General features: G+C 45.2%; 1 protein-coding gene across 2 annotated transcripts in view; it reads right to left on the reverse strand.

Annotated features, from left to right (window-relative positions):
- Positions 1-5,827: 5,827 nt before the first annotated feature.
- Positions 5,828-23,286, reverse strand: part of LOC137340472 (dual specificity mitogen-activated protein kinase kinase 3-like) — a 102,108-nt gene continuing 84,649 nt past the window's right edge. For both annotated transcript variants that reach the window (XM_068002924.1, XM_068002923.1), the window contains exons 7-12: positions 17,775-17,826; positions 16,502-16,629; positions 15,741-15,818; positions 14,364-14,503; positions 13,125-13,170; positions 5,828-13,028 (exon numbers count right to left, since the gene is read on the reverse strand). In XM_068002924.1, coding sequence (XP_067859025.1) covers positions 12,942-13,028; positions 13,125-13,170; positions 14,364-14,503; positions 15,741-15,818; positions 16,502-16,629; positions 17,775-17,826 — 531 coding nt within the window. In that variant the 3' untranslated portion in view covers positions 5,828-12,941. The remainder of the gene's footprint in view (positions 13,029-13,124; positions 13,171-14,363; positions 14,504-15,740; positions 15,819-16,501; positions 16,630-17,774; positions 17,827-23,286) is intronic.

The raw sequence follows: 23,286 nt of genomic DNA on the forward strand, positions 1-23,286 counted from the left end.
TTTAGCTGTTTTTAATTGTCTGAGTGCACTCCAGAGGTGTTTTTATTTTCCTCACTCCTTTCCTTTTAAGGCCTTGCTACTTTAAGCAAAGACAAAGGGGCGATGGGTGAACGGGACTTGGTGTGAGTTGGGATACAGGCAGCAGAGTTTTGGATGAGCTCGAGTCAGCCGAACCCCAATGGGGGAATTGCAACTAACCAGTGTGAGGTACAGCTGGTTTTAGTTGAGGACGTATAAAGTATCACTTTTGTAGTTGCAAGTTTAAATAGAGGCGCAAAACACCATTAGCATGTGTGTTTGTTAGGAGGCATCTATCTTGCTTGGAGTACTTCTCCCCTCCAGCCCTACAACCCTTCGAGATCTCCGTGCTCCTCCAATTTTGGCCTCAGGCACATCCCCGATTTTCATCACTCTGCCATTGGTGGCCGGGCCTTCAGCGGCCTAGGCCCTAAGCTCTGGAATTCCCTCCCTAAACCTCTCCACCTCTCGCTCCTCCTTTAGGACGCTCCTTAAAACCTACCTCTTTGACCAAGCTTTTGGTCATCTGTCCTAATATCTCCTTATGTGGTTCGGTGTTAAATTTTGTTTGGTAATCGCTCCTGTGAAGTGCCTTGGGACATTGTATTACATGAACGGCGCTTTATAAATGCAAGTTGTTGTCTGGGTGATTCGCAAGTTCACTGGTAAGGTTTTTTTTGCTGACCTTCGCCGAAACAGATATTATTTTTACTCGAGCTAAGTTGCTCCTGGGTTGCTGTGATCGTCAGCGAGTTTGAAACGTTTCTGGTTTCCTTCCATGTTATCAGTCAATGTCTCCATGTAACTCCCACAGCTGCTATTTTAAACCTTGCCCTAGTTTTTCCTGGAAAGTTGTTTCAATTTCTCTTCCTGCCCTTGACACCCCCCTCCCCTGGCGCCACACACCATTCCCGGGTGGAGAGGGGAGCAGACAGGTGACCTGGTCTCGGGCCTCCACCAGGCCGGGGTCGGGGGGGGGGGTACACGGGTACAGCCCCGGGGCGATTGACTGAGACCTTATCCAACGGGGAGTTCCAGGTAATGTCCTGCCACACTCTGAGGCACAGTGTGTCACGCCTGGCTCGGCCCTCATGCTTCAAGATGGTCTTTGCATATGCAAATAAAGGGGCCTAATGCCAGTCTGAGGCCGCCTTTGTAAAATCCGGCTGCCTTGAACTCATCCGGCACTGGGGTTCAGCAAAACCAGGTCTACAAGCATTCTTAAAGGGACCGCTACAGGCCACCAAAAACGTACCTTTTTAAAATATACTTTGCTGACTGTGGAGCCGAGAAGAGCAGGAGTGCGCCCGCCCCTGCATTAAAACCACGGGTCACTGTCGCCATTGCTCACGCCCCCTACTGATCGCTATCTCGAACCTCCTCCCGGTCTCCCTCTCCTGATCACTACCTCTAAACCCCTCCTGGTCTCCCTCTCCCTTCCTCTCACAGTCACCCCTGTCTTCCGACCGCATCCCCCCCCCCCCCCCCCCCCGAATGACCTACCTGCGTCGCCGACAGTGGCCTGAAATCGAAATGACCTTCTGCTGCCTCGGGGAGGCCCAGTAGGCGTCTGCCGCTCTGATGTAAACGAGGCCCGAGACACAATACCGGATGAGCCTCGGGCCTACCCATTCCGGCGCAGGGATCGAATTCTGCGCCCAGTTTGCGCGGGCGGGCTGGCGTAAACCAATTCCTAGGCCTGGTTACCTTCGCTGCGCAGATTAACCAGGGTGAGCTGACGGTCAGTTCAACCACAGGCAATGAAATGGTGAAACAGCGGCATCCTGTGGCAGCTGCATTGAATTACAATCGAGTTCAGCTGAAACACTGTTTTTGAAAGGCACAGAGCAGTTTTACAAATCTGTTCTACAAATCACTGAGCTCGACTGAATCTCCTCAGCAATGATTGCTTTACTCCAAGTCATTGTTGTGGCAGGTTTAAATCATTCAGCAGCTCTGTGAGCTGTCACCTGCACAGGATCAGAGAGGGGTTTTGTCAGTTCTCAGTCACATTACAGCGTCAGTGGAAGGCTTGGGTTAGATGCTGAGCAAATCTCCTCTACTCTGCACCAACAACGTTCCTCAGACTGAACCTCGGAAGAGAGTCCCCGTCTGCACCAGTGAAACATTTTCTCACACCAGTCTTCCATACAGCCTGAGTGAGATTGCCAGTTTAGTGCCAATTTAATGCCATCTTCAGGACAGTTTAAGCCGATGCCCACCATGAACTGGGTTGAGACTGCCCAAAACCCATTTCATGTCAGGACAGCAGAAAAGACTCATCCCCTCCATCTGGGCTGGATTTAACATGGGGCAACTCTTGACCGTCTTTGACCGTGTTTTACACTGCTGCTGCTGTCACTCACTCTTCACTTATCAAACACAAGTAGATCGAGACAGAAACACTTCAATAAAAGAAAACATGCAGAATTTTTAAAAGATATCCTCTGAAATATCGCAGAATTCCTCCACAATTACATAAGTAGCGAATTAAGTCTCCCTCATTTCCCTTCTTTTGATATTTTAAAGGAACATCTCCTTCGTAAAAAATCTCACATTCTTTGTTTATCTACACAGGATTCAGTGATGTTTAGTGCATCCAAACACATCACCGCGTCACTTGTGTGCCACTTCATAGTAATGAGTGTCAGCTCGGCTCAGTTGGTCCCTTTAGAGTCAAAAGGATGTTGGTTCAAACCCCATTCCAGAACTTGACCACATAATACAGGCTAACATTTCAGTTCGCCTGAGGAAGGAGGTAGCCACATCGTTCACCTGAGGAAGGAGGTAGCCTCCGAAAGCTTGTGAATTTAAAATAAAATTGCTGGACTATAACTTGGTGTTGTAAAATTGTTTACAATTGTCAACCCCAGTCCATCACCGGCATCTCCACATCATAAGAATCCAGGCATTAATTGCTCCCATTTTTCTTTCTCACGCTGCCACTGTCAATCACATTGGCCAAACCCTTAGACTAAGGACACCCTCTCTAGATTTTGGACTGGGGACCCTGGTGTGTGTGTGCGCGCCCCAGATGGAGATGCAGTCTACAGCTAAGGAAGGCTAGAGAGAGAAAATTGGGTGTGTGAATAACACACACACGAACGAGAGCATATCTGATATCCTCTGTCAACAGGAGGGCATCAACAGTCTGGTGCTGTACCAGGTGTACTAATAATTAATGAGGAATACTTCAGAGAATGAAGGCCGTTTCGCTACTGCGCAGACCAAAACCAGTGCGTAAAGCAAATTCCCCATCCCCGATAACAACCATTATGTGCTTTGGAGAGATCATTAACTGCCATTTGTCACAAGATTCGTACTCGATGAAGGGTCCCACCGAAACATTAATCTCTCTCTCTTTTCTCAGATGCTCAACTTGTCTGTATTTCCGACATGCCCTGCCTTTCTGTTAATATCGACATTTTTACAGTCCCTGCACTAATTCATGGTGTGAAACACTTTAAGATGGTTTGATGTAAGAAAGTACTACGTAAATGTGAGTACTGGGTGTACAGTGTGGATTTTTTTTCTTGTATTTTTATATTGTTATTTAGTGCTCCCATTTTTCTACATCCTACAGAATTGAATTAATAGCCTTTTAAGGCTGTTTCCCTATTGCAAATACTGCCCCTGGAGGCAGTACTGCTATATAAACAGCACTGAACCCTCTGGCAACACCAAGTACCAACTCATGACAAGCTTTCTCCCAACACTGCTTGAGTCAAGGCGCAATGTTGGCAATCGTAACTGGGGAGGGAGGACAGCGAGTCTCAATTAAGCCTGCTGCCATTTTGCTTTGGCCGTGGCCATGTTCTCGCTCCGCCTGTACAGGCTTTGCGTTACTGATGATGCCACCCTGCCAACAATGGTCCCACTCTTCCCACTGAATAGAAGAGACAACACCGGTGACACACCTGATATAAGGCAGGATCGAAAATCATTACTGTCACAGGACATTTTGCTTAATTTCCAGCAAAAGTCATGCCTGTGACGGAACTGTGTGAAAATTGTATGTTATTCTGACTCAATATGATGTACCTCAGTGCCAGCTTTATGCAGGCAAGAATCAGTGAAATAGAGAGGGTTAAAGCAGGAAATTAAATTACGCAGGAGAGGTTGAGTGCTTTCAGGAATCCATGACTCAGAACAGTTCACAGATGTGTCACTAATGGAGTATATTACTCCACTTAAGCTAGTAAAGGGCATTGGCAGTTCAGGGAGAGAAACAGTGGAGAGTCAATGATGAAAACAGAGAGGGCATGTGTTGGAGAGAGGCAAAGAAGCTCAAATACACCATGGTAAGGACTAGACATGAGCAGCAGGGACTGAATATTGAAGATAGAAGAATGGGAGGGAGGGAGAAACAAGTTCTGAGATGGAATAGGGAAAAGAAATAGAGGCAGCCTATTGTGGATCCTGTCACTCAATCACCATGGCCTCATGAGATTGCTTGATCATCTTTGGGGATCAGAGAGGAATTTCCCAGAGCTTTTTCTCTAAATTGGCCTAAGGATTTTATTTTCCTATCTATCCTAGTTCATTTCATTTGAGTGCCAACCCTAACACCGGTTAAGTTTGCTGCATGGACAGATTTAACACCAAGGGTGTTATTACGGGGAGTCTGGCAGCAGGCCAAGAACCCAGCAAGGCCGGGGACATGGAAACCCTGCCGATAAGATCATTTAAATAATTCTGTGCAGACTCCCGCCCAACAGCTGGCCAGATTGACTGCCTGACCAGCAGGCAAGTACAGAAATTTAGTGGCAGGAGGCCGCAGTTGGGAACCCATCAGTCAGGACAGGGGGGGTGTCTCAGGCCATTATCGGGATGAGGCTGCTGATGGCCACGATCGGAAAGGGGGGAGGTTTGGGCTGGGGACGCCGTTGTGAGGCCAACGGGAAGCACTCCTGCTCTTCCCGGCCCACAAGGAGCTTTAAAACCAGCCAACGTTCTAAATCTTACCTGAGCCTCTATTGGCCAGTCAGCTCCTCCTGCAGTGTTGAGGCTGCCAGGCACCAGACAGCGCGGGACCCCCCCCCCCACCGTGTGTTGCTGCCGGGCCGACAGCGCGGGACCCCCCCGTGCCTCGCTGCCGGGCCGACAGCGCGGGACCCCCCCGTGCCTCGCTGCCGGGCCGACAGCGCGGGACCCCCCCGTGCCTCGCTGCCGGGCCGACAGCGCGGGACCCCCCCCGTGCCTCGCTGCCGGGCAGACAGCGCGGGACCCCCCCGTGCCTCGCTGCCGGGCAGACAGCGCGGGACCCCCCCGTGCCTCGCTGCCGGGCAGACAGCGCGGGACCCCCCCGTGCCTCGCTGCCGGGCAGACAGCGCGGGACCCCCCCGTGCCTCGCTGCCGGGCAGACAGCGCGGGACCCCCCCGTGCCTCGCTGCCGGGCAGACAGCGCGGGACCCCCCCGTGCCTCGCTGCCGGGCAGACAGCGCGGGACCCCCCCGTGCCTCGCTGCCGGGCAGACAGCGCGGGACCCCCCCGTGCCTCGCTGCCGGGCAGACAGCGCGGGACCCCCCCGTGCCTCGCTGCCGGGCAGACAGCGCGGGACCCCCCCGTGCCTCGCTGCCGGGCAGACCGCGCGGGACCCCCACCGTGCGTTGAGGTTAAAAATAGGTCACGACGCCAGTGACATCATCTGGCCTCGGAAAATGTTGCCTTCATTCTCTAGCTTCACGTCTGAATAATGACCATTTGGATGAGTTACTGCGGCCTGTGGATTACTGTCCCAGCAGAGTTGGAACCTGGGGTAGGGAAAGAGGGAGTGAAAACACAAAACAATAAAAGACAGAGGTCAGTATAAAAACAATGCCTTTTTTTAATTTGTTTACATAGGCGAGGAAAAAACTGCATTGGCGTAACAGCCACTGAACTGGCGCACCATATAATCTCAGACCAGTACCCCAATCACATTAACACGCATGCTCAGCAAGACAGCTAGTCAGCAAAATAAAATAAAATTATACAGTCTCAAAACATGGCAATATTGAATTAAAACACAAAGGTGAAGTAAACGGCACCATCCCAGACAAGGTTACTGGACCTCACATCCTATCAATACATCACATGTGGCTTCTGCTCCCCTGCAGTGGAAAAGATAGAACAGTTTGTGTCTCTGTATAAATCCTCGCAGCACGCACACTAGCTGTGCTATAATTTCTCCAACTCAAAAAGATTTAAAAAAACAGCAATACCAAAAAAAACAGAAGTCTACAGGTTTTGTCAGGAGGGGGAATCTGAAGACATTTTGGGTATATTACATGCAGGCTACAACAATGCACCAAGATATGGAGGAGCTGAGGTGACACTTGGTGGGGGGTGGGTGAGGGGTGTTACTGTACCAACAGATACCAGTCCCTGCTTAGAAACATGCTGGTTCGGCAGGTCTGACCTGCACTGCCAACTCCCGTGTTGCTCTCTGCCAACGGAAAAAAAAAACCTTTTCCCTGGAGCAACTTAGCAAAAACTTGGCTTTGCACCAGCCTGGTGGCTATGCCGCAGTGGGTGCAAAGGTCAAACAGAGTGACCGCTGGAGGTGCGCTCACATTTCAACTAAGGTGGACTTCACACCTGAATTACACTGCACGATTTGTTTCAACGCAAAGCCGAAAGCTATTGTGCATCGACATGAACTGTGCACCATAACTGGCCTAGTGGAACACTTGAGCAAAGGCCAACCAGTTTATTAACCGGCCTTCAACCTCCAATGGCTTCATCCTTGGATCAGACTCCAGAGTGTGTTACTGTACACAAGCTCTAGAAACTTGTTTTGGAGGGGGGGATAATTTTCCCTGTCTGCTATTTTGAGAGAATAAGTAGGTGCTGGTTTAAAGTGGTATTTCTCACTACACTGCATCTAGCAAAAATTATGTAAAGCGCAGCCCTGAATGTGTTTTCTTCCCCTCCCTAATGCAGGAATATGGAGGCCAATTTTATCACAGCCTGCCTGTCGACGCGGACCAGGACTTGAAACTGGGCTCGGTACCAGATGGAACAGTGCATTTACTGAGCAGTCGAGGGAATTTCTTGTCAGATTTTCTGGACAAGGAAGAAAATGGAACTTCTCATGGACTTTCGGTATACTCTAATTTTAGCAAAAGGAAGAAAAAAAATGGGGTGTTGTGTAGTTAAGAGGACTGTACATTGGGGAAAAAGAAGGGTGGGGTAGACTCCTTTAAGAGACCAGTACTCAACCTGTGTAGGACTCTTGACATGGTGTTCATAATGGTTGCAAAAAATTATCTTAATGGATATATCCTTGGTTTTTCACACCTGGCATCATTGGGTCAGCCATTGCTTGGCCATTCTGTATCATATAATCCTAATGAAAATCTTGTTGTACCTCAAGTGCTGGACTTCATGGCTGCTTCTAAGTGGGGACTGCCCAACACTATATTTCGGGGGGGGGGGGTTGCAGATTGTGAATCCACAGGGCCAGGACCTAATCCACGTATAATCTGTTGCCAGTGAAAACATTTCTTCCCACTTCCTAGGTCCTTAAAGCATAATGTAACGAGATTATAAACTTCTATATCAGATGGTGCATCCGAGTCTTTGGTCAACTGCCCATCCAACTTCCTATGTCCTATTAATATTTTAAAAGAGTGACTGAAAAAAAAATGCCAATGAGCAAGGATTCAACCTCACAACTTATCTTCAATATAGTGAACAGCAATTTGAAGGCCTGTGTACCAGGCATCTGCCCAACTGTGGAAACACCAGCATGCAACTTCATTCATGGGACATTACTTTGCCAATTCACAGCAATTTATTCCCTAAACATTCAGGGGCTCTGTCCCTATTGGTAGGTTTTATGCTGGTGAAAGGGTCTGTTAAGGCATCATCCTTTTATTCTCATGTGAGGTGATCAGAAATAATTGTCAATATTAAAAGAATGTTTAACAATATTCGATACATCATTTAATGCATGATTTTGATTTTAAAAACATTTTTAACTGCTCTGCAAATTGAGGTTTGTGCAAATAGTGTTTTCAAAACATAAAGCACATTTATATTTTTGTTTAAAACTTGCCCACCTTTCAGTCATGAAACAAAGCCACAAGTTGAACATAAGATTCCAGTAATAATGCTAACAAATGTAATACAATCCCTTGGGTCAATGAGAGATCCTCCATTTGTGTCTGGGTGACATAACAGCAGAGGTGAAATAATGAGCAGTGAAATCAGCCCAGCAGAAATTTTAAAAAACACATGTGCAACAAGCTGACCCAGCACCTGAGAGAGAAAGACAGATTAACGCTTCAGCTGGGAGCCTTCAGTGTCTTGAGTTCCAAGACTAAACCCAGAACGTCCACCATCTCCTGCAGATGCCCAGTGACCTGCTGTGTATTCACAGCATTCAAATGCCTTTCCAATGGTTGTGACAGGCAAACCAACAACTTCTCTGCCCTCTGAGTAATAAAAACAGAATCTTTATCTAGCTGACGTAGGCATGCGCAAATCACACAATCCAATGTCTAACTCTTCCCCCGACCCCGGCAAAACAAAAAGCTCGGGATCCAACAAAAAAAAGTGTACAAACAGAACCTTTTCCATGTCCACTCTTCCCATCACAAATTACCTGCTCATTCCCGAGCAAACAGATTCATCTGTTCACACCAATTCCAACACGTCACATTTACCATCCTCGATCTGGAGACATAATAGCAGTAATTTTAACCTAACCCACCCGTTGGGAACCTGATGGGATCAGGTGGAACGCTGGTTGTATGCCCCGCCCAATATTACTCTCCATTGAAGTCCGTGGAGAGTAAAATCGGGCGGGGTGTAAAACCAGGGTCGCACCCGATCCCGTCAGTTTCCCGACGGGTGGGTTAGGTTAAAACTGCCCCCAGATTTTGTTTTTCAACTCCATACAGTATGTAAACGCTGCGTAGCCTGAGGAGAGGGAAGAGAGAAGAGGACAACATGCACTGGCCACAACTTTAAATTATGCATCAAAACAAAAATACAAGTCTCAAAATGGTAACTATATCCAGCCCACATCAAGTGTGCACATTACACACAGTGGTCACTCTAATATGATCTTTGGCTAGAAGACATTTTGATTTGGTGGCAATTTGACCGTCAGAAAAAGTAGTCTTTCTCCTCTCCCCCACCACGGATGAGAATCTTTATTCTATATATTCAGACTAATGTGAGAGAAACCATTAGGAATACACATGCCCACGTGTTAGATAACCTTTGAGGTAGGCAGACGCCTGAAACACTGCACTAATCCATAATGGTTGCAAATCTGGACTGTGGAATTTCCTAGTCTGAGCATATATTAAACCTAGGGCCCCAAAAATATAGAATTTTTTTCTAAAAAAAAAATTCAATAAAAATCTTACGTAAAAGTACTTTTACTCTATCACTTCCGAGCTGAAAATCAGGTAAAATTATTCCTCTACAAGTTAATAAAAGGTTCATTCTTACTTCAGTAACTATAAACTATATACAGCTGGACACAGCCACGTTAAATACCTGTATGGTTTATAGTGTACAAAATATAAGTGTATATTGGTGAAGCTTCAAGTATATTTTCAAAATGTAAAGCTCTACACAATTTCCCAGAATTGATTACCTTTAAAACCAATGGAGACAAAAATGTGTCAAAGATTAACTGGTGAAAATTAATTGACATTTACAATAACCAGGATGTCCAGTCTGGACATTTCAGTGTGACACAAGCTTATACTGAGGAGCTCAGCAGCAATCACATTAGAAATTGTATGCGAGTCCAATCGTTAAAGTTAAATCCCCATGTAGAATTGTAAAAAGTTTTTACTTTGGTAAATTGAATTAATTTAAGTATAAAATAATATCATTGGGAATCAAACTATATTAAAAATAGCAGACTGCGACAATTATTTTTACTTTCTAATCTCCTGAAGACATTGGCCTAGAAATTGGATCGCGTTGCTCCCGCTTTACAGGCATACAACGGACGCCTATGGGTCCAATATGGCAGGCGGCACTCATTCCACATCAGAAGTGCGCTGCCCGCCATATTGGGTAAGGCTCTTGCAGAGGCGTTCAGTTTCTTCAGGTGTTTAGTAGGCAAACCAGTGGTCCGTAAAGGGACGTCAGGTGTGCTCCTCCTGGCTCCACATTAAACCCGTGGGCCGTTGCCAGCCACCGCTCGAGCCCCATTCTGACTGCCGCTTCACCCCCACCGGAGTCTCCTAAGGACCTCGATCGGTTATTAGAGCTGGCTGATCTTGCTGCCACCTTCCCCCCACCCAAGCGGCCGCAACTCGCCAGTGATAAGCGAATGAGGCCGCGGACCAACTTGCCGCAGTCATGCCACCCGCCTCAGTACTCAGTACACGCATGCAGCGTGGCCTGCACTGGGATTGAGATCCAATTTCTAGGCTGTTGACTCGTGGGGGTACGATTCTACAGGCGCCAGTTACCTTCCAGGATCTCACCCAAGTGTGAGCCTTGATGGTGAGTGTTGGCAGGTTATTTGACTGCAGAGGTATCACAGTCGAGCCTTCCTGCCCTCACCCAATCTTCACACATTCACATTTCCAGGACAGGTCACCCTAAAGCCATCAGTTGTGGAACCCCAGAGCTGCTGAGGCCAATTACAGCACCTCTGCTGCAATAAGTTAACTCAGCATAACATGGCAATCGGGCCTGGAACCATCCTGGTTTAAGTACCCACGAGATAAATTCTCTGAGCCATCCTAGACCCCATAACTGTAGCATATTAATAAGCTAATATCAAAAAGTGTTCATGAACTTGTGAGCACTGATTCCTAAAAGGACTCAACTGTATAATAAATGGCGCCCCCATCACCATCCTTGGCTGCGATTAGTTGACTCAGCACAGACCAGGCATTGAACATGGGATCTTCCCAGTCTATTTGGCTCAGTTCCACACTGGGCAGTGCACTTAACAACAGAGTAACCGAGGGAGCTATGCAGTGTATTTCTAAATTCTACTTGATGTATTTCAATGGTCTGAGATTGTTTTATTCCCAACAATAGACTGCTGTATAAATTTGCATCTGTCTTTTTTTTAAAAAAGTCTTGAAGTATAGTTGTGTAGCTTCCACATTACACCAATGTGAGTTATAAAGTATGCTTAAAAACAGGGATTTTTCTTCTGCACAGTTTATACAGGCCATTGTATGTTGATTTGCATATATTTTATCACGTTACAGCACTGTTACAGTACGTGCAGCCACCATTTGTGCAGTCAGAAAAATAATGAAAAAGGCAGCACAACAATGGCAGCTCCTCACAGAATGTACCCAGTCAGTGGCTTCTCGATGTAGGTCTTAAAGTGCAAAGGACTATATAAACTCTGCAAGGACCTCGAAACACTTATCAACGTTTATAAAACAAGGAGCAGACGTAACACAGCTTGGCGCAATAAAATGGCGCACGTGACAAGAGTGATGAGGTAGGAATGACTCTTTCCCAATTACCTCCGAACATCTTTTTATAAAGTTGGGAAATCCCAAATTTCAATTCCTGAAGGAGGTTAGGATCCAGTTTGTTCCCATTCCAATATTGTATTGGGGAAGGAGAGGGAGGTATATTTTGCAGGTCACCATGGAGTTTTATTTAATTTCTTTCTTACATTTTTTTTTGCACTCCCCACCTATGCTGCACTTCAACAACCCCCCATCTCCTTTACCCTTGTACATCACACAGTATTTAGATAACTGGATGCCAAGTCTACACCAACGTGGGTGAATAGGGAGTGTGCTGGAATACCTGAGGGCAAACCCGTCCTCCTATTTTCCGTGGCATGTGGAAGCATCTGGCCTCCACTTAGCACTTCCCTCCACAAGGTGTGAGGTGACTCCCGTGTGGGGACAGAGGGAATGAACCCTCATCGCTTTATTCTGCAGCACAACATGGCATGCTGCCCCAGAATTCCTTTGTGGAAATTTTTGCCATAATATTTTTGAAATACATAATTTGCCCTGACCCAGATGTTCTGATTGCTATCAAGATGAATTACTTATTGTGTGAATACATATTGTTAAATTCAACAAAAAAAAGGATGGTTTTGAGAGGCGAGGGACAGGTTACCAAGATTAGAAAACTTGGCACCATCACAAGAAGAAACACCAACCTTAAGACACCATTTAATTTGGTAACCGTGCAAGTTACATTGTCTGGGGAGATCTTTCCTCATTTACTATGTAGGATTGCCATTAAATCGTGCACCTCTTCACAGCCGGTTGTATTAATTATGCTGGTTTTCACAGTAACTGGTCTACTTCAAGGTCCTTGCAGATTTCTGAAGTGCTACACGTTTAAGCCCCATCAGTCACACTCAGAATGATAAACCATGCAACAACAAAAAAAAAGATAAATATAATCAAGAGCATATGTGTCTGTCAAAAATAAGAACTTTTTTCTTTTTCTGTTCTTTACAACCAGGACTCTTTCACTTAAATATATACAAACGGCCAACGCTAATCTGACCGGGAGTGGAATTACCAAGAGTTTATGGCTACTTGGGCTTGGATTGAATGTTAACCTAATAGAGAGAAGCAAAGAACATGGTCTGGAACAGGGACAAAAGACCATATCATCTCCAGGCCAGGCTTGCACTGGGAGAGGCAATAGCTGGGCTCTTCTCCTCCCCGCTTACCCCCAACGGAGGTGCATCTGGGTTTGGATTTGCGTATAAATAGCAAGTCCTGCTTTTGGATGTTACAGCTGGTGTCAGCCTAGGTTTAGTCACAAAGGTGCAAACAAAAGCCTCTCAGAATCTTTTGAGTGTAGCACAGAGATTTGTGACTGGCACAGAGCAACTTGCACAAACGGCCATAAACTCAACTGCCTCTTCTTAATAACTAGGTTCACTCTTAAATAGAAATCCCATTGGATGATAAGTGAGAACAAAAAAGGAATCAATGTTGTATTTATAATTCACTCAGACGTCAGATAGGGTCATCTCCTAAAACCTCTTTTACAAAGGAGGCCACATCTGTTTCGTTGGCATCATGTATTTTGAAGAAGGGGTGTTCCTGTTGGAAAAAAAAGGAAAATGTACACATGAATAAGACTGGTAATTGCAACCCACACATTCAGAATGCAAATGTCAGAAGTGAAGGACTTCTCACCATAAGGTCAATGTAGTTCATTCGATCTATGGGGTTTTTCTTTAAACTAAAAGGAGGAACAGGAATAAAATCAGAATTGGATATCTCAACATTAATAATGCTAGTATGTGCCATGGGGTGGCATGATGCTGTTTCACACTGATAATTCCGTTATGTTCCCTATCTCGCCCCCTCCCTATCTCTATAACCTCCTCCAGCCTTACAATCCTCCAAGATCTCTGTGCTCATCCATGTCTGGCCTCTTGCGCATCTCTGATATTCATCACTCCACCACTGGCGGCCATACTTTCAGCTGCCTAGGCCCTAAGCTCTGGAATTCCCTTCCTAAATCTCTCCACCTCGCTACCTCTCTCTCCTCCTGAAAACCTACCTCTTTGACCAAGCTTTGGGTCACCTGTCCTAATATCTCTTTATGCGACTCGGTGTCAAGTTTTGTTTGATAACGCTCCTGTGAAGCACCTTGGGACATTTTACTACATTAAAAGGCGCTGTATAAATGCAAGTAGTTGTTGTTTAGTAAATTAATTTGGCTTTAAATCCTAAACCAAGGTCTTGTGCAGGGTTATTCTGCCACTTCTGGAATGCATGAGGATCTTTTGGTGACAAGGGTTGGAACCAGTAGCGGAAGTGAACAAAAGGGTTTTCTCTTTATTATCCTGGGTATACCAGCAAACATATCTAGATATCAGGGCACGTGTCAACACTCAAGAACATAGAACGAGCGAGAGCTCACCTATGAGTAGCTAGAAACACCGATGCTAAAAATATGTCTAGAATAAATTAAGTCATCATAGCAACATCACCTATAATCAATTCACTATTTGGGAACTATTGATGGTGATAATATTTTCACATTAGTACGAACAATACGACTACTTCTCTCCTCGCCCCAAGTTTGCTTTAAGAGATGAAAATTAATTTTAATATCAAACTATACCTTCTCCAGAGAACTCGAGCAAATTTGAAACCGGAAAGGCCCATGAAGTGTAATTGATTGTACGTATTTAAGGAGCTTACTTGGTCATCTCATTTAAAAAACAAAAAACAATGACATTTAATATTTGTGAAATATTACACTAAACTTGCCCCCCCCCCTCTATTTATAATTAGACGTTGCCTCCCCCAAGAAGTCAAGCAACAAGAACTGGATTTACTCACTTTTATAGTCTGGCCTGTTTAAAAATCCCAAGGCAAGAAGTGACACTTAAACCTGCTCACATACTTCACAGCCTTACTTACCACTGCGCTGTGAAATCCACAAACTCCTTGGAGAAGCGGTCTGCGGGTAATTGTGGGGAAGGCTCTTCCACAACCTGCTTTAGCTGTTGGAACGGTGTCCCCCAGGATTCATAGGGAAATCGTAGGATTGCTAATTCAATCTGCAGCAATATTAAAAGATTAAAATCCTTTTTTTTTTAATATATACACGAATCGAATAATTAACTGCAACTCTGCAGAAAAAACAAGCCACCACTCTGGGCTTTGTCCTACCAGCAAAGGTGTCTCTGGTACATGTATTAGCGACAGCAACAGCAGTCTAACTGCACTCATATCTCTGATAGGAAATGGACCCTTTAATTTAATAATACAGCCCTTTCTTGTTATATCAGCAGCTACCATTCCACGATATCTTACCTACGTGACAAGCATCTTTTCATTATGTTGTCAAAGTACTCACAGAACCAACAAGGCTGGTCAGGAAGAAATGGAGTTTGAAAGCATGGAGATCACAGAGAGGATTTACATTTTTTTGGGCAATTATTTCACCCTTTGTCTCTCCTCTTCCACTGCAGCCCTCCTGTACCTAATCCAAGTGGCCTCTCTTCATGTCTGAGCCTAGCTGATGAGCATCAGCAGGCTATTCAATTACAGGCTAGCCGCTCCTTTCCTCATCCATGCACATCCAACAGCAGTGATTGGATGGTGAAAAGGAGCAAGAATCCTGACTTTCCCAGACCAGGAATGCTGAGGAAAAAAGTGTAGTGCTCTGACTGTTTCCCTGGCTGAGATCCCCTAGCTCAGTACAGACAGGGTATCAAAGCATTGGCGTTCTGATCTGTATGGCTTAGTACTAGACTGGACAGTGCATTTATCCACATGGCCATATTTTAAGCCTACTGTGAAGTGGAAGAGCTATAAGGATAGATGAGAGTTAAAAAGTTTAAGAGAAGTTGATTAATGGAAGGTACTTTATCAAGATATATAAAATATTAAATGTATCAATACGACAAACCCAGTTATATGTTAGGTTAGTTGTACTAGAAGATACAAACTTAATGAAAAATAAATTTTAAAACAGATACTAGGCAGAACTTCATACTGAGTGAGAGATGTTTGGGATAACCTGCAAGTTATAGACATAAGGGGTGTTCAAAATGGGATGGGAGAAAGGGTACTAGAGGGACAAGCTTTGATGAGCCAAATGATCTGTTCTCATCCCTGACTGTATTTCAGTTTCTTTGCTGTTGGAGTCAGAGGAGCTGAAGTGGGGGGAGTAGGGGGAATATTGTCTTCATCACTGTAAATACAACTTCCTAAGATCTTGTAAGAGAAGAAATTCTGGGAATGCAACCCGAGAATCTTTCCATTAATAAACTGGCTGATTTCTTTACATACCATTGTGATTCCTAAACTCCAGACATCAGACTTCACATTGTAACCTTTCTGGTTCAGATCAGGGTTAATCCTCTCCGGCTGTAAATTTAATAAACACACACACCACGATCAACTGGTAGGAATGCATGGTGCAAATTATCCCTCACCATTGAAAAAGGAAGTGCGTGAATTGTGTTACAGAACCATTAGAGCTCAACTCTGACTGAAGCTGCAAAATCCAGTAGGGCTAACTCTTATTTTTGAAGGTATCAAGGCTCACAACTTTCCCTTCTCACTCCTGGATTCATGGATGCCATGTGCCACCAAAAACAGGTCATATTGGGCACAGATCCACGGCAGCAAACCACCTGTAATTGATTAAACACTAAACTGGTAACCTTATCCTACATAGCAATCACTATGTAAAGCACTTAAGAAACATTTCAACACAAAAGGTGCTCTATAAATACAAGTATTGTTTATTCTTACATAACCTTAAGGGTGACCAGTGTGAAAAATGGAAAATTCACATCGAAGTGGTGGGGGGGGGGGTCTTCTACGGAGGTTGGGGCTAGGGCACACTGCTAGGGCAGTGCAGAAGGAGCTTTACTTTACACCACCTGAACTGAGAGCATTTGATGCCCAAGTGGGCAAGTGTCCCATCCACAGCGTTGACACCCAGCACATCGATGAGTACAAAAGCTAATTGAAAAACATACAGCAACCTTGGCTGATATAAACACTGGAGGATAAGAGAGACATAATTCCAAGTTTTTACTCACAGCCATGTATGGTTTGCAGCCTGCATCCATCGTCTTGGCAACAGAGTCTACCAGATACCCACTAATGCCAAAGTCGCACATTTTCACATGCCCTTCTTTGTTGATAAGAACATTTGAAGGTTTCACATCTGTAAAGGGTAACAAGTGAGAAATACCAGTTACACAGATAATTATTTCAGTATCAATATGCTCGCCTGAGAAGAGGGGGGTGGGAAAAAGTAATCCAATGTCAGTGTTGTGTAAGTATTAGGACTGAAATTTCATGAAATGTGGGACAAATCACAGACCTATTTAAAATCAGGAGAATATATTGACCCCTGGGTCTTGTTATTGTTTACCTAGATACTGGCCAGGTAAAGGCACACTCCAGACTGTACAGGACATGAGATCCACTTGGAATGTTTGGTGACACTAAACCAGAGTAGATTATTTAACCTAAATACCGAAAAAGCAACAGCAAGATGCATCAATACACATTTTGCAAGAGGATTTTGTTCATTCAAAAGGAAATATTACAGGCACTTTCGCCAACTGTGCACATCTTTTGTATTCTGTTTGATAATCAGCCAAAGTCTGTCTACTCAGAGCACTGATTCCCACGCTTTATTACTGGTTCTACCTACCACAGAACCAAAAATCAAAGGCAAAGAGCAAAGATCAATGCTATAGTGCACAGAGCATTTGTGTCCTGCTCTCACAGCCTGCTACAAAGTTAAACAATGGTTTTGAAACGGGAGCTATTTTCAATTCTGAAATTAAAATCTAAAGGATGAGGCTATTATGGGACATTGCAGCTTTAGTTGGGCTTGATTTCTAAAAGTTTCCATTAACTCTCCTCTTTCCTCAACTCCAGGAAGCAGGTAAAAGGTGTAATTTTGAATTGAGCAGTATGTCGGTGTTTCAGTGCAGTGATAACACAAGAGTTGTCACAGAATGGTACCATGCTTTGGCCAGATCCTTCCCCACAGTAACAGAGTCAGATAGTCAATACAGACCACCTTAACACAACTCTAACTACCAGCTGCATGGCAGCATTGAGAGGCTGGGATTTGGTTTGTGGCTGTAAGGCACCAGAGGAAAGAAAGAAAAATGACTAATAAACATTGCAGGTGCCACTCAAAAGCTTTTATAAAAACTCCAAATTAATGGCACAGTCCATTGCTGCTACAAAAGCACCTGGCTGCCACCTACTGCAGTGAACATTTTTGCCCTTAATGGACTTGAACACCACATGCTTCACCCATTGCCTCTTGTCTGAAGTGGTAGCACTTACCTCTGTGAATCACAGATAGCTTGCTGTGCAAATGTTCTAATGCTTTTACAATCTGCAAAGAAAAAAAAATAATCACAAAATCAAACTTGACTTTCCATACGTACTGCAATACTGTCAACAATACTACGCAGACTTTTCAAAAAGGTGTACACATTCCTTTCTCTGTAAAATCACAGAAATTTTTTTTATTAAACATTATAAACTAATGACTGGTCTGACAAAAGGGTCGCTATTTGAAATGTTAACCCATCTTTTCTCTTTGACCTGCTGTGTATTTCCAGCATGTTCTGGTTCATTTCAAATTTCCAGCATTTGCAGTTTTTCCTCTTTTTATCCCTTAAACATACCCCTCCATTTTAAAGAGGCGCCATCTTTGTTACCAAGGAGATAATTACAGCCATGCGACATTTTCACCACAAGCAAGTGACGTGATGGCACTTTTTTGTCACACCCGGAGACAACTTATATGTCATTGCAATGCAGCATTTATGATGCATATTTTTCTGTTTGTCGGCAGTTGATGAGCTAATCATGGATTGCTGAGCGACTTTAGGTTCTGAGTGGGAGAAGGAAAGCTGTCCAGCACCTGATTTTAGTGATATCAGTAGGTGCGTTAAAATATGCCTCTCAACACCTGCAAAGCAGGCCAAACAATATGGAGTCACGTTAAGTAAAGCAGAGTAGTGCTTGTTAAGTGCATCAACTATCCATTTAAACCCCTGAAGCAATGCAGGGGAGAACTAGTACTTTGGGATTTTACAGCATTAAATACAGGAGGTTAAAGAGGGTGGGCTAACAACAGAGGAAGGGGGTCATTGTGACTTTGTGGGAGTGTAAAATAGGTGATAGCATATCGGCAGCTCATTTTACATCTCTCTCAATTTTTATTTCCATTGAAGTCATCGGAAGAGATGTAAAACGGGCGGCCAATTCGCTATCACCCGTCTTACTCCTTCGCACAAAGTCAAAATTACCCCTGAAGAGTTTAGATCTGCTCGCTTTTTTCTTGAAGCAGCAGCTAATGGCTTTAAAAACCTATTAACTATTTTTAAAATGCTTGACAGACATATTTAAAAGTGATGCACATTATATGAATTTTGCAGGAAGAAAATGACATAGGAACAGGAGTAGACCATTTAGCCCCTCAAGCCTGTTCGGTTAATGGGATCATGGCTGATCTGTGACCTAACTCCATGGGCATGATTTTAGCCTGGAAAAACAGGTGGGTTTGGGGCAGGGGCAGTAACAATTGCAAAAATCTAAAACCCATCTCCAATCCGCCCATTTCTGGTTTTCACGGGGGCGGGATGAGGGGGAAACCAACCCGATCTTTGGAGGCGAGTCGGGCATTAGAAGCTTTTAAGGAGGCTGCAGGCCTCCATTTTCAAAGCTTTTTTGATTTTATCCCCTGGGGGCCTGGATTCCTCGGCCTTCTCCTTCACGCCACGTGAGAGGAGGCGAGAAGGCCTGAAACTGCAGCTAAGCACCTTTACAGCACAGCTTGTGGGCCCGGAGGAACAGGAGTGTTTCCCCTAGGCCCAACAAGCCTACCTGCAGCGACCATGATCTCTGACCCCCCACCACGATCTCCGACCCCGCGATGACCCTCCCGATGACTGACCCCCCTTCCCCCCATGACTGACACCCACCTGTGACCCCCCCCCCCCCCGCCCCCCCCCGAATCTAACACTTACTTGATCACGTCCTCTTCCTTCTTCTTCTCCCGTCCGACTGAGGTCAGCCTGTCAATCAGGCTGGTCTGTCGGGTGAGAAAGCAGCAAAAAAAAAATCGACGTCCTTACATCCATAGGTCCGGGTTTCCCGTCCCCCCGCCCCCTTCCTGGATCCGGGCTAAAATCATGCCCCATATACCCCCCTTAGCTCCATATCCCTTGATACCTTTGGTTAACAAAAATCTATCAATCTCAGATTTAAAATTAGTAATTGAGCTAGCATCACCTGCCATTTGCCGAAGAGAGTTCCAAACTTCTACCACCCTTTGCGTGTAGAAATTTTTCCTAACTTCACTCCCGAAAGTCCTGGCTCTAATTTTTAGGCTATGTCCCCTAGTCCTAGACTCCCCAACCAGTGGAAATAGTTTCTCTCTATCTACCCTATCAGTTCCCCTTAATATCTTGAAAACTTCGATCAAATCACCCCTTAATCTTCTAAATTCCAGGGAATACAACCCTAGTTTGTGTAATCTCTCCTCGTAATTTAATCCTTGGAGTCCGGGTATCATTCTAGTAAATCTACGCTGCACTCCCTCCAAGGCCAATATTCTATTTAGGTCCTGAAAGTTCAGACAAACACAGACACCATTTCAAATGCAGTTTCATGTACGTCATTACTCTGCAGTTCTGAAATGGTATGTGGCACAGACACAAGGCACTGCTGTAATGTGCTGGAAGTTCCATGTAACCTGAACTCAGACAGATACCACTGCAATTCCCTAAGTGTTGGCAGATTCATTCTTTTATACATGCATTCACAACTTTGCCACAAATAAATAGTGAGCAGAGAAAACCTTCTCCCAAGATGTTCAAACACACAAACACAATGGCCAAACAAGGGCGGTTCTTCAACACCGATTACATAACCATGTTAGCATTTGACCTCTAAACTCAGGAGTAACTCCCAGCAGAGCTCAACACATCCAAGCTATTTTCTTCTGAAACTTTCAAGAGATGGAAATCAAGAGTAACCAGGAAACACTTTTTTCTGAACAGTGCTGGCTCTAGATATTATCTAACTGCAGATCTCAATTTAATTTGAACTGACATTTTCTGACGGGATATACCTGAAGGTAAACAAGCACTTTGACGGGTAAGTAACCAGCAGGGTGGAAACAATTGCATATTATGTAACTGCTGGACTGGTTAGCTCAGTTAGTTTAGAACGTGGTGCTAGGAACGCCAAGGTGGTTGGCTCGATCACTGTACGGGCTAGTAATTTTAGGGCTTCTCCGATTGCTCAATGGGCAAGTGGACTGTCCAATGTGAAACTGAGCCATACGGATCGAGATGGTCCCAGGTTCGATCCCCAGTCTGTACATAGGTATGGTAGCATAGTGGTTATGTTACTGGGCTAATAATCCAGCATGTGTAAAGTCAAATCCCACCATAGCAGTTTGCGAATTTGCATTCAGTTTAAAATCATTTCTTGGCTGCGGTTAGGGCTTTAACATCAGACAGTGGGATTTAGTTTTCAGCATTTTAGTATATCTTAACAGTTCAACTAATATATCCCTGCAAATTTTCCCTTCTCATAACTGCGGAGCCCACGCACACAGAATTATGGAGGTTTATTTTCCCCACTAGCACTGTTCCCGTATGAATGCTTAACATGCTCGTACCAAATCTCTCTATGTGCTCTTTTAAACCGGTGTTAACCTGTTTACTTTATCAATATAAAGGCTATGTTAAAAACCCCAGAGGGACTTTGTACAAGTGTATTAAGCACTCGTACAGATACAACACTGGTCGGAAAGTATACCATATCAAGACATCAATCTGAATAAAGTGCATGTCGTGCTGTTTGCTACTAAACTCTATGCTTGCAGCAGTTCTCACAAATTAATCTGTGGTATGTTGAGGTATTGCTAAGCTACCACGATAAAATTAGTTACATGAGCCCTTCTGAATCACGATGCAGGTACACACTAGGGTAAAATTATATATAAGAACATAAGAAATAGGAGCAGGGGTAGGCCATACGGCCCTTCGAGCCTGCTCTGCCAATAAGATCATGGCTGATCTTCGACCTCAACTCCACTTTCCTGCCCAATCCCCATATCCCTTGATTCCCTTAGAGTCCAAAAATCTATCAATCTCAGTCTTGAATATATTCAACGACTCAGCATCCACAGCCCTCTGGGGTAGAGAATTCCAAATATTCACGACCCTCTGAGTGAAGAAATTCCTCCTCATCTCAGTCCTAAATGGCCGACCCCTTATCCTGAGACTACGTCCCCCTAGTTCTAGACTCTCCAGCCAGAGGAAACAGCCTCTCCGCATCTACCCTCTCACAATCTTATATGTTTCAATGAAATACTTTCTTCCTGAAACATCAAGGGCACGATTTTAATCTTTGAAGTCCGGGTGCATTGGGGCAAACAAAATCGGGCATTTCCGGAGCGGGAAGGAATCCCGGCTCCAACCCGCTGAAAAAACGCACACAACCCAGACCCATCTGGGTGCATGCGGTTCACAGACCCGGATGTCCCGCTGGCAATTAAAGCCGGCGGGACACTATTTAAACCAGGAATTAAACAACTTAAGGTACTTGAAATCTTCATTAATGTAGTTAATCATGCTGGGAAGCAGTTTCAACGCTGCCTTAACGTCTTTCCTGTGCTGTGTGAAGCACGCTATGGGAAACTAGGCGGATTGCAGCCGGCAGCCATTTGAACATTTAAATCCCTGTTTGACAGATGGGGACAAAAGGTGAGTAATTGCAGCAGGGCACTCAGTTCTCAGACAAACTTTTGGCTTGGAGTTCTGTGTGTTTAGACGGGAAATTCTTGGTTCACACTCAGAATTGTTCTGTTTACACATATTTAACTACTTTTTGGACCCCCTCAAGCTGACATCAGGATCGCGATGGCTGCATTCACGAGTACATCCGAGGACGAGCAACATCACCATCCTCACCAGGCACGGCGTGCACTTCTGCCACTTGCAGCTCCACAACACAGTGCTGCACCACAGGGACCTGCGCAAGAGCACAGAGGGGAACAACAGAGGGAGCGACGTTGCAGGAGCACGACCCTCGTCAGAGGGTTGATAGACCAAGGCTCAGCTTCCCGGACTTCTCTGAGGAGCAGTGCATATGGAGCATCAGAGTGAGTCGCCAGGTGGTCGCAGACATCCGCAGCCTCCTTCATGCCGAACTGCTCCGGGCTGGGCCTGGTGGCATCGCATTGCCTGTGGCAGTTAAAGTGACCACTGCCCTCAACTTCTTCGCTTCCGGATCATTCCAGGGCGCAACCGGGGATATCGCCGGGGTGTCACAAGTGCATAAAACAGGTCACCAATGGATTGTTTCACAGGGCGTCCCACTACGTCAACTTCCCCATGGATGACCTCAACCAGACGGAGAGGGCAGTGGGTTTCCACTCTGTGGCTGGCTACTCATGGGTACAGGGTGCAATTGATTGCACGCATATAGCAATCAGAGCACCTCCACACGAGCCAGGACTATTCATCAACAGAAAGGGTTATCACTCCATCAACATGGAGCTCGTTTGTGACCTCCGGAAAAGATTTCTTCACGTGTGTCAGATTCCCTGGCAGCTACCATGAATAATTCATTTTGAGGGAATCCAACAACCCAGCCCTCTTCCACACACCAAACAGCCTTAAGGGATGGCTCCTCAGAGACAAGGGATACCCCCTGCACACGTGGCTCAGGACACCAGTGAGAAACCCCATCAGCGAGGCACAGCGTCGATACGACGACAGTCACATCACCACCAGGTCTGTAATTGAACATGCAATAGGACTGCTGAAGA

This window comes from Heptranchias perlo, chromosome 22, assembly GCF_035084215.1.
Source record: "Heptranchias perlo isolate sHepPer1 chromosome 22, sHepPer1.hap1, whole genome shotgun sequence".
NCBI classification, from domain to species: Eukaryota; Metazoa; Chordata; class Chondrichthyes; order Hexanchiformes; family Hexanchidae; genus Heptranchias; species Heptranchias perlo.